Raw genomic sequence first — 16,395 nt, 5'->3', positions numbered from 1 at the left:
TCAAACTTCTGACCTCAGGTGATCCACCCCCCTCGGCCTCCCAAAGTGCTGGGATTATAGGCGAGAGCCACCACACCCGGCTAGTTAATCTTTCAATTATCTCAGGAATATCCTGAGGCTATATTGCTGTAAAGGAGGCTATATTACCTCCTACTCTGCTTGACAGGATTCAATGTTGACCATTAAGTGGCTTTCCTCCTTCTCTGAGGAAAAACATACATTAGGCCAGTATTTAGTCATTGCCCTTTCTAAGATGGCAAAGTATTTTCCGTCTCACTACTATCAAATAATGGCCATATTAAGGTGTTTCTATACTTATGATTTAAACAGGAGACAAATGGACTTACAATGAAAATCCTAGGGCCCTTAAGAATTATGATAAATCTACTCTGCCTTTGCTTTAGAAATGGAACAACAAAGCCTGAATGACAGCACATCTGTTTACAACTTGGTTTATTTTAAGCCCACTGTTGAGACCTATTGCTCAGAAAAAAACACTTTTGAAAATATTACTGCTCATTGACAGTGCATGTGGTCACTCAAGAGATCTGATGGAGATGTACAAGGAGATGAATGTTGTTTTCATGACTACTAACAAAATCCATTCTGCAGCCCAGGGATAAAGGATTAATTTTGACTTTCAAGTCTTATTATTTAAGAAATATATTTTATAAGGCTATAGCTGCCATAGACAGTGATTCCTCTGACAGATCTGGGCAAAGTAAGCTGAAAACCTTCTGGAAAAGATTCACTATTCTAGATGCCATTCAGAACATTCATGATTCATGGGAAGAAGTCAATAATATATCAACATTAACAGGAGTTTGGAAGAAGGTGATTCCAACCCTTATGAGTAACTTTGATGAATTCAAGACTTCGGTGGAGGAAGTAACTGAAGATATGGTGGAAATAACAAGAGAACTAGAATTAGAAGAGAAGGCCAGGCATGGTGGTGCACATCTATAATCCTAGCACTTTGGGAGGCCAGCATAGGATTGCTTGAGCTCAGGAATTCAAGACTAGCCTGGGCAACATAGTGGGACGCTGTCTCTACAAAAAAAATTAAAAATTAGCTGGGTGGGCTGGGCGTGGGGGCTCACACCTGTCATCCCAGCACTTTGGGAGGACAAGGCGGGCAGATCACGAGGTCAGGAGATCGAGACCATCCTGGCCAACATAATAAAACCCTGTCTCTACTAAAAATACAAAAAAAATTAGCTGGGCATGGTGTCATGTGCCCGTAGTCCCAGCTACTTGGGAGGTTGAGGCAGGAGAATTGCTTGAACCCGGGAGGCAGAGGTTACTGTGAGCCGAGATCGTGCCACTGCACTCCAGCCTGGGGACAGAGCAAGACTCCATCTCAACAACAACAACAACAACAAAAATTAGCTAGGTGTGGTAGCATGTGCCTGTAGTCCCAAGTACTTGAGAGGCTGAGGCAGGAGGATCACTTGAGCCCGGGAGGTTGAGGCCACAGTGAGCCATGACTGCATCACTGCAGCACAGCCTGGGTGACAGAGTGAAACCCTGTCTCAAGAAAAAAAAAAAAAAAAAAAAGAAACACAGAAAAAGAAGAAGAAAAGAACCCACAAAAAGTAGAGTCTGATGACATGACTGAATTAATGTAATCTCATGTAAAATTTGAATGGATGAGGAGTTGCTTTTTATGGATGAGCAAATAATGTTTTTCTAGAAATAGAATCTACTCCTGATGAAGATGCTGTGAACATTGTTGAAATGACAACAAAGGCTGGGCACAGTGGTTCACGCCTATAATCCCAGCACTTTGGGAGGCCAGGCAGGCCAGATTACCTGAGGTCAGGAGTTTGAGACCAGCCTGGCCAACATGGAGAAACCCCATCTCTACTAAAAATACAAAAATTAGCCAGGCATGGTGGCAGGCGCCTGTAATCCCAGCTACTCAGTAGGCTGAGGCAGGAGAATCACTTGAACCTGAGAGGCAGAGGTTGCAGTGAGTTGAGATAGTGCCTGGGCAAAAAGAGTGAGACTCTATCTCAAAAAAAAAAAAAAAAAAAGAAATGACAACAACAGATTTATAATATGACATAAATTTAATTGATAAGCAGTGGCAGGGTTTGAGAGGATTGGTTCCAGTTTTGAAAGAAGCTCTACTGTACGCCAGGCGCGGTGGCTCACGACTGTAATCCCATCACTTTGAGAGGCCAAGGCGGGTGGATTACATGAGGTCAGGAGTTCGAGACCAGCCTGGCCAATGTGGTGAAACTCCATCTCTACTAAAAATACAAAATTAGCCAGGCGTGGTAGTGCAGCCTGTAGTCTCAGCTACTCAGGAGGCTGAGGCAGGATAATTGCTTGAACCTGGGAGGCAGAGGTTGCAGTGAGCCGAGATCGTGCCACTGTACTCCAGCCTGGGGACAGAGTGATACTCCATTTCTTTCTTTCTTTTTTTTGAGACGGAGTCTCGCTCTGTCACCCAGGCTAGAGTGCAGTGGCGCGATCTCAGCTCTCTGCAAGCTCGGCCTCTCGGGTTCACTCCATTCTTCTGCCTCACCCTCCGGAGTAGCTGGGACTACAGGCGCCTGCCACCATGCCCGGCTAATATGGGTGGTTTTTTTTGTATTTTTAGTAGAGACGGGGTTTTACCGTGTTAGCCAGGATGGTCTCCATCTCCTGACCTCGTGATCAGCCCACCTCAGCCTCCCAAAGTGCTGGGATTACAGGCATGAGCCACCGCACCCAGCCAGTGATACTCCATTTCAAAAAAAAAAATAAAATAAAATAAAAGAAAGAAAGAGAGAGACAGAGAGAAAGAGGAAGGGGCCGGGTCCAAGTGGCTCACACCTGTAATCCCAGCACTTTGGGAGGCCAAGATAGGTAGGTGGATTACCTGAGGTCAGGAGTTTGAGACCAGCCTGGACAACATGATGAAACCCTGTCTCTACTAAAAATATGAAAAATTAGCCTGGCGTGGTGGCAGGTGCCTGTAATCCCAGCTACTTAGGAGGCTGAGGCAGGAGAATTGCTTGAACCCGGGAGATGGAGGTTGCAGTGAGCCCAGATTATGCCATTGCACTCCAGCCGGGGCAACAAGAGCAAAACTCAGTCTCAAAAAAAAAAAGAAAGAGAGGAAGGAAGGAGGGAAGGAGGGAGGGAGGGAGGGAGGGGAGGAAGGAAGGAAGGAAGGAAGGAAGGGAAGGGAAGGGAAGGGAAGGGAAGGGAAGGGAAGGGAAGGGAAGGGAAGGGAAGGGAAGGGAAGGGAAGGGAAGGGAGGGGAGGGGAGGGGAGGGGAGGGGAGGGGAGGGGAGGGGAGGGGAAGGGAAGGGAAGGGAAGGGAAGGGAAGGGAGGGAGGGAGGAAGGAAGGAAGGAAGGAAGGAAGGGAAGGAAAGGGAAGGGAGGGAGGAAGGAAGGAAGGAAGAAAGGAAAGAAAGAAAGAAAGAAAGAAGGAAAGAAAGAAAGGAAGAAAGACACCATCACATCTGGGAACACCTATCATGATATCAACACCATGAACATTATACGTAAGACAGGTGGGGCAGGTCATGGAAGGTTCTACGGGATAGTCTCAGAAAAAAGAAAGAAAGAAAGAAAGGAAAGGAAAGGAAAGAAGGAAAGAAAGAAGTAAGGCAGGCTGGGCATGGTGGCTCATGAGACTCCAGCTCTACAGAAAATACAAAAATTAGCTGGGTATGGTGGCACATACCTCTACTCCCATCTACTCGGGAGGCTGAGGTGGGAGGATTGCATGAGGCCAGGAGTTCAAGGCTGCAGTGAGCCAAGATCATACCACTGCACTATAGCCTGGGCAATAGAGCAAGACAGACAGACAGACAGAAAGAGGAAAGAAAGAAAGAAAGAAAGAAAGAAAGAAAGAAAGAAAGAAAGAAAGAAAGAAAGAGAAAATAAAGAGCTATATATAAAGGTTTCTTCCTATTATTATTAATTATTATTATTATTATTTTTTTTTTTTTTGAGAGGGAGTCTCACTCTGTTGCCCAGGCTGGAGTGCAGTGGCGCGATCTCAGCTCACTGCAAGTTCCGCCTCCCGGGTTCAGGCCATTCTCCTGCCTCAGCCTCCCAAGTAGCTGGACTACAGGTGCCCGCCACCAGGCCTGGCTAATTTGTTGTATTTTTATTTTTATTATTTTATTTTATTTTATTTTTTTATTTATTTTTGAGACGGAGTCTCGCTCTGTCGCCCGGGCTGGAGTGCAGTGGCGCTATCTTGGCTTATTGCAAGCTCCGCCTCCCGGGTTCACGCCATTCTCCTGCCTCAACCTCCCGAGTTGCTGGGACTACAGGTGCCCGCCAACACGCCCGGCTAATTTTTTGTGTTTTTAGTAGAGACGGGGTTTCACCCTGTTAGCCAGATGGTCTTGATCTCCTGACCTCGTGATCCGCTCGCCTCGGCCTCCCAAAGTGCTAGGATTACAGGCGTGAGCCACCACGCCCGGCCCTGTTGTATTTTTAGTAGAGGCAGGGTTTCACCGTGTTAGCCAGGATGGTCTCGATCTCCTGACCTTGTGATCCGCTTGCCTTGGCCTCCCAAAGTGCTGGGATTACAGTCGTGAGCCGCCGCGCCCAGCCAACTAATTTTTTTTTTTTTTTTTTTTTTGAGATGAAGTCTCACTCTGTCACCAGACTGGAGTGCAGTGGCGTGATCTCAACTCACTGCAACCTCCACCTCCCGGGTTCAAGCGATTCTCCTGCCTCAGCCTCCCTAGTAGCTAGGACTACAGGCATGCGTCACCATGCCCAGCTAATTTTTGCATTCTTAGTAGAGACAGGTTTTTACCATGTTGGCCAGGATGGTCTCGATCTCCCCACCTCGTGATCCACTCACCTTAGCCTCCCAAAGTACTGGGATTACAGGCGTAAGCTACCGCACCGGGGCTCTTCCTAGTATTATGATCCCATGAGGAAAATGAACAGGCAATTCAGATAATGAAATACAACACAGTGACTACAATTTAGATAGTCCCAGCTACTTGGAAGGCTGAGGTGGGAGGACCACCTGAGCCCAGCAAGGTACACATAGGAAATACAACATACAGGAAAAAATATTGTGCCTCATTAATAATCAAAGTGATACAAATTAAGATAAAGAAATCTGTTTTTACCTCTCCAATAGGCAAATAACGATTTTTAAAAACCTATTATTATTTCTTTTCCTTTTTTTTTTTTTAAAGATTTTGTGTGGGACTGGCTCAGTTTGTCCAGCCAGATCACTTTTTTTTTTTTTTTTTTTTTTAAGACGGAGTCTCGCTCTGTCACCAGGCTGGAGTGCAGTGGTGTGATCTCAGCTCACTGCAACCTCCACCTCCCGGGTTCAAGCGATTCTCCTGCCTCAGCCTCCCAAGTAGTTGGGACTACAGGCGCACGCCACCACGCCCAGCTAATTTTTGTATTTTTAGTAGAGACGGGGTTTCACCATGTTGGCCAGGCTGGTATTGATCTCTTGACCTCGTGATCTGCCTGCCTCAGCCTCCCAAAACACTGGAATTACAGGCAGGAGCCACTGCACCTGGCCCAAAACCTATTATTATTTCTTACTACTAAGTACAGGGAACTCTTTGAGCTTATGAAGTTATTAATTAGTACACACCGTTTAAATGGCTCTAGAACCTTAGAATTGTTCATACTTTGACCCATAAATCCATTCCAGTAATCTATCCTAAGAAAATAATTCTAAATACAGCAAAAACTTCACATACAAAGAAAAACATTTCTAACCTATTATTCCACAATAGCAAAAAATTGGCAATAGACTGTTTGTCCAAATATAGTAGAATGGCTAAGTAAATACATGGACTATTTTGTAGTCATTGAGAAAATTAAGAACTTATATAACATGTAAAATATTAAATAATAAAACAGAACAGAGTTTACAAAAAAGACATAAAATATTAATAGTGGCTATCTCTGGATGCAATTATATGTGATTTTTTGTATTTTATTATACTGTGGTTTCCAAATTTAAAAAAATTAACATTTTTATAGACAAAACCAAAATGCTTAAAGAATATTTTGAGCCTCATTCATAAAATAAATAGAACAACCTCCCATGTCTCCTCATTCTCTATGGGAGAAAGCCTCTTTACTTTTCAACTCTTAACCTCTCATCATTCTCTGCCCCAGGCCTTGCCAGTTTTGCTCTAAATGAACACGCCATGATGTTTTCTAAGTTGCTTTTGTTTACAAATTTAAATGTCTTACCCACTACCTTTGTCCGCCTGTGATCCTACAGCCTTTAGAGATACCAGATTACACTGAAATTGGAAGTGAGGCAGAGGCAAACAAGTAAAATGATCTTAAAGAACGAGGTTGTGCCTTACTCATCTTTTCTCTCCTGCCAGTGCTTGGCATATAAATAGGTGCCCAAAACAAATCTGTTGAATGAGTAAGTATCAATACCAAAGTGGTGAGAACTGAGCTAGCTAGGGTACCTCTGCTCGTGAGGGGTTTTTATTTGTTCAAGGAAAACAATGCCAAAGAGGCAACCAGGGAAGCAGACAGGCCTGGGCTTGACACAGCAACATTGAGCAAGTTATTCAAATGCTGAGCATCTGCTTCCTCACAACAACAGAATTAATTCCAACAACCACACAAAGCTGTTGTGAGGATTAAGTAAGAGAGATATGAGACACTGCCATAAAAAGAAACTCAAATATTAGTTCCTCTCCCTCTTGCTGAAGGCATTAAAGCCATGTCCTCCATAAGCAGCCAGGAGACATGAATAATACACATCAGAACCCCCAAGCTAGTGACATATGGCATCCAGATGCACACTTTTGGCAAACTCCTGAAATCTTATGTCTGTTTTCCACATTTATAGCTATAGAATGTCAGCAGCTGCCAGACCAAATTAAGATGATTACACTGATGTTGTCTGTTCCTTAGATCAAAGCTCCTAGGAAGACACCTGAAGTATAGATACAAGTCTTTGTAAATCAACTGGCCCTGTGAGTGGCAGCTCATCCACAGGGATAGCCAAGGTGTGTGTAGCTGGCATGGTGGCAGATTGTACAACCTCTGCCACCAAACACACCACATGTGTGTGCAACAGACACCATCACATCTAGGAACACCTATCATGATATCGACACCATGAACATTATACATAAGACACTAGGGGCAAGTCATGGAAGGTTCTACGAGATAGTCTCAGGAAGTAGTGGGAGGGGCCACAAGTTGCCAATAGGTTCACTAGAAAGCCAGCCACCCTGTATACTAATACTTTACTATGTTTTTATTTCCTCATCATAAGAAGGTGATATCACCACCTACCTGATTGGTGGTATTCTGAAGATTAAATAGGAGAACATGCATGAGCCTCTGACACAGGGAGGATAGCATGTATGACTACTACCACTACCTACACACAGGACATGAATGCCAGGCCTCCCGGTTCTGAGTTTCTCTCTCCAATACCAATCTCAGTAGAACTCAGTGGACCCTGATGGTTGTTTTCAAATAATAACCTTAATTTATGTAGACTGGCCAAAATACAGCCAAAAGAAGGAAGAAGAAAATGTTAGGATGAAGAGAGAGGATCCCCTGGTAGCACAACTTCTCTTCTTGATTTTCTGTGAGAGGTGATACTACTGCAAACACAGGAATTCACGGGGCACTCACTCCATTACCAATCCAGTTAGGCAGTACACAGGCCCTCAACTCTAAAGGAAAATAAGAGGAATTTGCTGGAAAAAAAAAGAAAAAAAAACACAAACAAGTCTAATTCCTTTAGACAGGAAGCACACCTGCCTAGTATACTACTGTATTCCCAGTGCTTAGTATACAGAGCCTAGTGCACAGCAGGCACTCAATAAATATGCTGAATGAATAAATGCACCCATGTGATTCTATGCCAAATACTCCTGTCTACCAATTGATCTTCTGACTTTTTAAATACCCACTATGATCCAGGCCCTGGGAAGATTACGTAGCCAACACTGGTGTGAAAATCATGCCTATGGAGGGTTCTTTTGGAACCCAGACGAAACAGATAAAGGAGGTGTTTATTCATGAAACCAGCACTTAGAAGACTGCATCAGCAGTTCCAGCTCCATGATTACAAGCTCCTCGAAGACATGAACCAGATCACATCTCTCCTGTGTGGCTAAGGCCAACTGCACATGTAGAATGGTGTTCCTCCTATGCTTGGGACAAATAAATCTCACAAAATCAAAACTGTGTTAATATTCATGCTTCCTACTTGCCTTAGAACGGGGTGTCAAACTTGGTCTTTTTTTTTTTTTTTTTTTTTTTTTTGATACAGAGTCTTGCTCTTGTTGCCCAGGCTGGAGTGCAATGGCACAATCTCAGCGCACTGCAACCTCCACCTCCTGCGTTCAAGCAATTCTCCTGCCTCAGTCTCCTGAGTCGCTGGGATAATAGGCGCCCACCACCATGCCTGGCTAATTTTTGTAGTTTTAGTAGAGACAGGATTTTGCCATGTTGGCCAAGCCGGTCTCGCGCCTGTAATCCCAAAAGCTTGTGAGGCCGAGGCAGGTGGATCACCTGACATCAGGAGTTTGAGACCAGCCTGACCAACATGGTGAAACCCTGTCTCTACTAAAAACACAAAATTAGCCGGGCATGGTGGCACATGCCTGTAATCCCATCTACTTGGGAGGCTGAGGCAGGAGAATTGCTTGAATCCAGGAGGCAGAGGTTGCAGTGAGCTGAGATTGCACCTTTGCTCAGTGAGCTGAGAATGCACTTTCTTAGTGAGCTCAGTGCATCTTTGCTCACTGAGCTGAGAATGCACTTATTTCGTCTCAAAATAAATAAATAAACATAGTGAGAAGACTGGCATTGTTTCACATTTTTTGAATTTTTTAAGCATCGGTCCTAATAAAAAACAACTAGATTCCCATATTTGCTTCTGGATTAATTTGTTGCAATATGCGTTGTTTTGGTAGAAGTAAATGAAAAATCCAGTCTCACACAGAAAAGTAGTTGGAAAAGGAGAAATTTAATAGATTTTTCAGTCACCGCACCTCCCCACTGGCAACACACATTTAAAAAAGATAAGAATAGTCTGAAAAATGATAGAGAAAGTAAAGAGGACATTTAAGAAAGAACAAGGGGGCCAGGCGTGGTGGCTCACGCCTGTAATCCCAGAACTTTGGGAGGCCGAGGTGGATGGATCAGCTGAGGTCAGGAGTTCAAGACCAGCCTGACCAACATGGAGAAACTCTATCTCTACTAAAAATACAAAATAAATTGGCTGTGGTGGCGCATACCTGTAATCCCAGCTACTCTGGGGGCTGAGGCAGGAGAATCGCTCGAACCCGAGAGGTGGAGGTTGTGGCAAGCCCAGATCGTGCCGTCGCACTCAACCTGGGCAACAAGAGCAAAACTCCATCTCAATAAAAAAAAAAAAAGAAAGAAAGAGCAAGGGAAGTATAACTGGGGAAGCACCGGGACAAAAGTCAATTCATAATCCAATGCTTATTTTCTGGGACTGAAAATAAAGTTCATACATGTATTAAATCACAGACTCTTAAAACTTCCTTAGCCACTTACTAACAGATTTAGAAATAAAACATCTGCCATTTGTTACCAAAAAACACAAGTTTTCCAGATTCAGAGAGTAAATCCTTACAAATCATGCTCCCCAAGCACTTAGTGCATTCATCCTGCCCATCTCTTCCGATGTTACCTCCTTTACCTTTCCCATCCTTGAAGGACATGTTCATTTGCTTTATCTTATATTAGTTTAATTTGCTTGTTTGGTTATTGTTCCGTTTGGTTATTTTTCCCTAATTCACAGCAAGTTGCAAGTGACTTAAGTTTCCCGGGAAAATTTGTATTTTTATAAAAGGCTACTTTTGGACCCAGAAGAAATTTTATTTATTGAGATTACCTTTCATACTATGGAGTATTTGGGGGCAAGAGCCTTCCTTGATGAAGGAATAGAAGGGTCACCGTAGAGGAGCCAGACAACATGGTATTATGGAAATAACATAGGCTTCAGAATTACATGGGCCTGTGTTCAAATTATAGATCCAGTATTTATATGAAGTTAGGGAAGTTTTCTGTTGTTGTTGTTTTTGTTTGTTTGTTTGTTTGTTTTGTGAGATGGAGTTGTGCTCTTGTTGCCCAGGCTGGAGTGCAATGGCGCGATCTTGGCTCACCGCAACCTCTGCCTCCCGGGTCCAAGCAATTCTCCTGCCTCAGCCTCCTGAATAGCTGGGATTACAGGCATGAGCCACCATGCCCGGCTAATTTTGTATTTTTAGTACAGACGGGGTTTCTCCATATTGGTCAGGCTGGTCTTGAACTCCCGACCTCAGGTAATCCTCCCGCCTCCGCCTCCCAAAGTGCTGGGATTACAGGCGTGAGCCACTGCACCGGGTCAATGTTAAGGAAGTTAATTGACTTCTCTGGGATTCAATTTCCTCATTTATAAAATATAGAGAATATCTTCCTTGCTGAGTTCATGTGAGGATAGGTGACTATACTTAACCCAGCATAGTCCATGTAAAACAGGGACTAACACTCTATATATGGTAGTTATTATGTGATGCTCTCTGTGTTAGAGAACCTGTCTTTAGAAACATCAAGTAATATGTCTTGCCACACAACTACCTCCTTCCTCCTGACCCTAGAAATGAAACTTATGGCCGGGTGCGGTGGCTCACACCTGTAATCTCAGCACTTTGGGAGGCTGAGGCGGGTGGCTCACCTAAGGTCAGGAGTTCAAGACCAGCCTCAACATGGAGAAATCCCATCTCTACTAAAAATACAAAATTAGCCAGGCGTAGTGGTGCATGCCCGTAATCTCAGCTACTCAGGAGGCTGAGGCAGGAGAATTGCTTGAACCTGGGAGGCGGAGGTTGCGGTGAGCTGAGATCGCGCCATTGCACTCCAGCCTGGGCAACAAGAGCAAAACTCCATCTCAAAAAAAAAAAAAAGAAATGAAACTTATATGCCAATTGTTCATATCTCCCAATTGCCATATATCTTTCTCTGTCTAGTTGAATCTTTTCTTTGTTGTTGTTGTTGTGGTTCTGAGACAGAGTCTCACTCTGTCACCCAGGCTGGAATGCTGTGGTGCGATCTTGGCTCAGTGTAACCTCTGCCTCCTGGGTTCCAGCAATTCTCCTGCCTCAGCCTCCCAGGTAGCTGGGACTACAGGCACACACCACCACACCCAGCTAATTTTTTTTATTATTTAGTAGAGACGGGGTTTCACCATATTGGCCAGGCTGGTCTCAAAGTCTTTACCTCAGAGAATCCAGCCACCACAGCCTCCCCAAGTGCTGGGACTACAGAAGTGAGCCACCATGCCAGGCCCTTTCTTTGTATTCCTTTGGAGACCGAGCAGAAGCTGTCAATGCCCAGGACTCTGCTTCCTTAAAGCTACTAGGCATGAAGTTTACCTCCTCTTCCTAATCTGGAAGGGCCCACTTTTCCTAATAGAAATGATGGTGCTGGCCACTAGCAGACCCTTTTTATTTTTCGAAACAAGGTCTCACTCAGTAATCCAGGCTAGAGTGCAATGGTGCAATCATAGCTCACTGTAACCTTGAACTCCTTGGCTCAATCAAACCTCCTGCCTCAGCCTCCTGAGTAGCTAGAACTATGGGCTCATGCCACTGTGCCTGGTTAACTTTTTAATTCTTTATTTTTGTAGAGACAAGCTCTCACTCTGTTGCCCAGGCTGGACTCAAACTCCTGGCCTCAAGCGATCCTACTACCTTGGCCTCCCAGTGTGTTGGGATTAGAGGCGTGAGTCACCAACAGGCCTAGATTAGATTCTTAATAATGTTTGCCTGTGAGCCCTTGGGATTTTCTGACCCACAAAAAAGGAGCACCATGGTCCTAGAAAGAAGCTTTCCATTTTACTCCACCAATCTTTCTCTCCCTGGGATTTCCCAGTAGCACTTTTCATGGATCTTTCACCTTTACTGATCTTTGTATGTCCCTGCCAAAATTTCTGAATGCATCTCAATTTATATTTAATTCAAATACTATTTGTATTACTTATCAGAAAGGAGACAAATTTGCAAAAGTAAAGTTACCATAAAACCAGCAAATACTGTATCTGTAACTAGATTCATGAGTAATAAGAAGAATAATTTCAATAAGAGGAAACTCTGGGTAATACCAAGGCTATAAACTAGGTAAAGGCTAAAGGTAAATATGATTAGCTCCAGGAGAGTACCCTGTCTAAAACACCAAAAAGAAGAATCAGCTAGCAAGTGCTCACTAAACAATAAAAACCTCAAGGAAGACAAATTAAAGCCAGATAGAATAAATGAGATAAAATGTACAGTCAGCAGCTATGATTTACATATTAAACAGAAACTTACCTGTTTGATCAAGTTCAAGCACAAAATAAGGAACACACAGAGATTTAAATAACTTCTTTACCTGGAAGAAGTTGAAAAACAAGGAGGAAAATGAAAAATGAGGTTATAACCAACAGGAGAATCTCTTATCCAGCTTTGTTACTTCCTTCCTCAACCAGCCTTCACCTTTGAAAACTTTCCAATTCACTTTTATGTAACCCATAAGATTCTCCCTGTTGACAGAAATGATATTTACAAGAGTATCTGAAGTCTGTTGATTCTATTCAATTGTCAATGATTCATCTGTATCGCTTCATAAGACACATTTTATATGTTTAGTGACTCAGTCTACCTCATTATAAAATGGGTTTAATATTATGTTTAAAAAAGCAGGCCGGGCGCGGTGGCTCACGTCTGTAATCCCAGCACTTTGGGAGGCTGAGACGGGCGGATCACCTGAGGTCAGGAGTTCAAGACTAGCCTGGCCAACATGGGGAAACCCCGTTTCTATTAAAAATACAAAAAAATTAGCCGAGCATGGTCGTGGGCACCTGTAATCCCAGCTACTCGGGAGGCTGAGGCAGGAGAATCACTTGAACTCAGGAGGCGGAGGTTGCAGTGAGCCAGGATTGTACCACTGCACTCCAGCCTGGGCGACAGAGTAAGACTCTGTCTCAAAAAAAAAAGCATTGGAACACTTAATGTTTCCAAAGCATTATGTGGCAAACCTGGGAAAAATATATTCTACAATAGTCAAAGTATTATTTCTTTTTTGGCTGAGTAACCCTCAACCAATAAATCAGTTACAAAAAACCTATTATGCTCTGAGACTATTAAATAAAACAAACAAACAAAAAATCTTATGCTCATGGTTATACAAATTATACTGGTAAAAAACAAAATTTTATTTAAAAGTTACTTATACCACTAGATAACATTTAAACTACTGACACAAGAGACTTTTATGTATAAGACACAAACAGTCTGTCAATAATTTAGGAAAGTTTAGAACCATATTCCTCCAGTTATACAATAAAATTTAAAAGGCCAGAGTAGCCTGAAGTTCACAGAGATGATCAATGAGGAAAATGATTCTTGAAAAAAAAAAAAAAGAAAAAGAAAATATATTCTTGTCTCATTCTAAACTTAACTACTAAAACAGTACTTCCTATTGTATGGAAGTACACTGGGAGATTTCTATCATTTCTATAGGACTAAATTCAACATTTTGATAAAATGGGAAAATAAGTTCATTCATACAACCTCATTAGTCTTCTTTTCCTTTTCTTTTTCTTTTTCTTTTTTTTTTTTTTTTTTTGAGACAGAGTCTCACTTTGTCACCAGTGGAGTGCAGTGGCACTATCTCTGCTCACTGCAATCTCTGCCTCCCCGGGTTCAGGCGATTCTCCTGCCTCAGCCACCCAATTAGGTGGGGTTACAGGCATGCGCCACCACACCCAGCCAATTTTTGTATTTTTAGTAGAGACGCGGTTTCACCATATTGGCCAGGATGGTCTCTATCTCCTGACCTCGTGATCTGCCCACCTCGGCCTCCCAAAGTGCTGGGATTACAGGCATGAGCCACCATACCCAGCCAGTAGTCTTTTTCTTAAACTCTTTTAGATGTCACCTAAGCTCCAGTCTGAATCTGAATTCAGTTCCCCCCACCACTCTGAAATAGCTATAAGAAATAAATATTGCAATTCTGAAAAGGTGGAGAGGGATTATCTTTGCACTTTAAAACCTCTTCACAGCAAGATGCATGCAAAACACATATGGTAACTAATGTGTTATGCAAGAGCGGAAAGCTACCTTTACGTAGACGTTAGTTTCCTTATGGGCACTTCCCGCCTTGAATTAATGCAAATGACATTACTCATCCCATAGAGAAATACACATTCATCAGACCAAGTACAAATATAAAAACAAAGTTTCTCTATTCTGATTTACTCATATCCCAGTTGTTAAATGAGATGATTAAATAAAAACTAAAGAAAATAACCTGGGAAAATTCTACTTCAAGGTAATTTAAATAAATAAATAAATGTGAATAGCTAAGTATATGAGTTGTACACCCTCAGAAGAAATTCACCACTTTACCAGGAAAAGCACCTAATCATCTTTCATGGCCAAAGACATCGAAAATTAATTTCCAAATTAACTGGCACCAATCTGAAAACAATCTGAAATCAACAAGGTAAAACCAGGGGATGTTTATCTAGAAGACTTGACATACCCAGGGATTGTTTGGATAATGATATTAAATAAATTTGCCAGGATGACTATATGTTGTTGTTGTTGTTGAGACAGTTTCACTTTTGTTGCCCAGGCTGGAGTGCAATGGTGCGATCTCGGCTCACTGCAACCTCTGCCTCCCGGGTTCAAGCAATTCTCCTGCCTCAGCCTCCCTAGTAGCTGGGATTACAGGCATGCATCACCAAGCCCGGCTAATTTTTGTATTTTTAGCAGAGACGGGGTTTCTCCATGTTGGTCAGGCTGGTCTCCTGACCTCAGGTGATCCGCCCGCCTTGGCCTCCCAAAGTGCTGGGATTACAGGTGTGAGTCACTGCGCTCAGGCAACTGTATGTTTAAATAAGCATGCAAATAACTAACCAACAAATGTTACAGGAAGAGTTCTTCATTCCCAGGCTAGTTTTAATTAAGTAAAACTGGGGGAAATATAGGCAAGGCTTTACATTTTCAGGGATAGGCAGGAGAGCTGGGAAATGAGGGAGTTAGTAGATTTCAGAGATCACAGTAAGAATAAGAACATTCTGGGGCATAATAGGGACTAAAAAAAGAAAAGAAAAAAAGAACAATGACAGGTCAAAGAGATCTGGGATTGCAAGGAGCATACTGACTATCTACCACTAGTAGCAATCCTGACCGCTAGCCCAACTTTTCATTCCAGAACTATAGCAGGGTTAAAATTGGAATTTTCTGTTTATTTATTTATTTCTTAATTTTTATTTTATTTATTTATTTATTTAGATAGAGTCTTGCTCTGTCACCCAGGCTGTAGCTTAGAGGCACGATCTTGGCTCACTGCCACCTCAGCTTCCTGAGTTTTAAGTGATTCTCATGACTGTGCCTCCTGAGTAGCTGGGATTACAGGCATTCACCACCATGACTGGCTAATTTTTGTAGTTTTAGAAGAGACAGGGTTTCACCATGTTGCCTAGGCTGGTCTTGAACTCCTGGGCTCAAGTGATCTGCCTGTCTCAGCCTCCCAAAGTGCTGGGATTACAGGTGTGAGCCACTGTGCCCATATGTATTTATTTTAGAGACAGGGTCTCACTCTGTCACCAAGGCTGGCGTGCAGTGGTATAATCATAGCTCACTGTAACCTTTAACTCCTGGGCTCAAGTGATCCTCTCACCTCAGCCTCCTGAGAAGCTAGGACTACAATCACATGCAAACCATGCCGATATATATATATATATATATATATATATTTTTTTTTTTTTTTTTTTTTCCATAGACATAGGGTCTTGTTATGCTGCCCAGACTGGTCTCGAACTCCTGGCTTCAGGAGAACCCCTTGCCTTGGCCTCCCAAAGCATTGAGATTACAGGCATAAGCCACTGTGCCCAGCTCCCAATTCTTTAATAATGTTTGAAAATATGAGTAGAGTGACCGAATGCCTGGCACATAGTTGGCACTCAAATGGTAGCTATTTACCCACTGATAGGATTAATTGTACTTAGCATTAAGTCAGTTATTTGTTGATTACCATTTAATCTAGCCTCAGTACTGACAGAAGGAAGATTAACCACCCAAGGTTTTAAGTCCTGATAGGAAAAGGAAAAATGCAAGTAGTTCTTTTATCTAACAAACACTGATATAGTGTTTACTATGTGTCAGGTATGTTCTATGGCTTTTATAAATATTAATTAATTTAATCCTCATAACAAACTTATGATATGAATACTATTATCATCCACATTTTACAGATGGGGAAACTGTGGCACCACAGGTAAATAACTAAAGTCACATGGCTGATAAATCACAGAGCCAAGATCCACACTCTGACTTTAGAGTCCAGGCTCTTAACCTGTTTGGTAACGAAAAAGACTAGACAAGCACGTAATTTCAGAACTAAGAAAACCCTCA

General features: G+C 42.7%; 1 protein-coding gene across 2 annotated transcripts in view; it reads right to left on the bottom strand.

The window, feature by feature from the left end:
* The window catches only part of TXNRD1 (thioredoxin reductase 1), a 134,661-nt gene that overhangs the window by 78,598 nt on the left and 39,668 nt on the right, over positions 1-16,395 (bottom strand). For both annotated transcript variants that reach the window (XM_055096066.2, XM_063593613.1), the window contains exon 3: positions 12,304-12,364. In XM_055096066.2, the coding sequence (XP_054952041.1) occupies positions 12,304-12,364 (61 nt within the window). The remainder of the gene's footprint in view (positions 1-12,303; positions 12,365-16,395) is intronic.

Source organism: Pan paniscus, chromosome 10 (assembly GCF_029289425.2).
Source record: "Pan paniscus chromosome 10, NHGRI_mPanPan1-v2.0_pri, whole genome shotgun sequence".
Taxonomy (NCBI): domain Eukaryota; kingdom Metazoa; phylum Chordata; class Mammalia; order Primates; family Hominidae; genus Pan; species Pan paniscus.
Note: the sequence above shows the minus strand (reverse complement) of the source record. Positions and strands in the feature narration are given on the sequence as shown.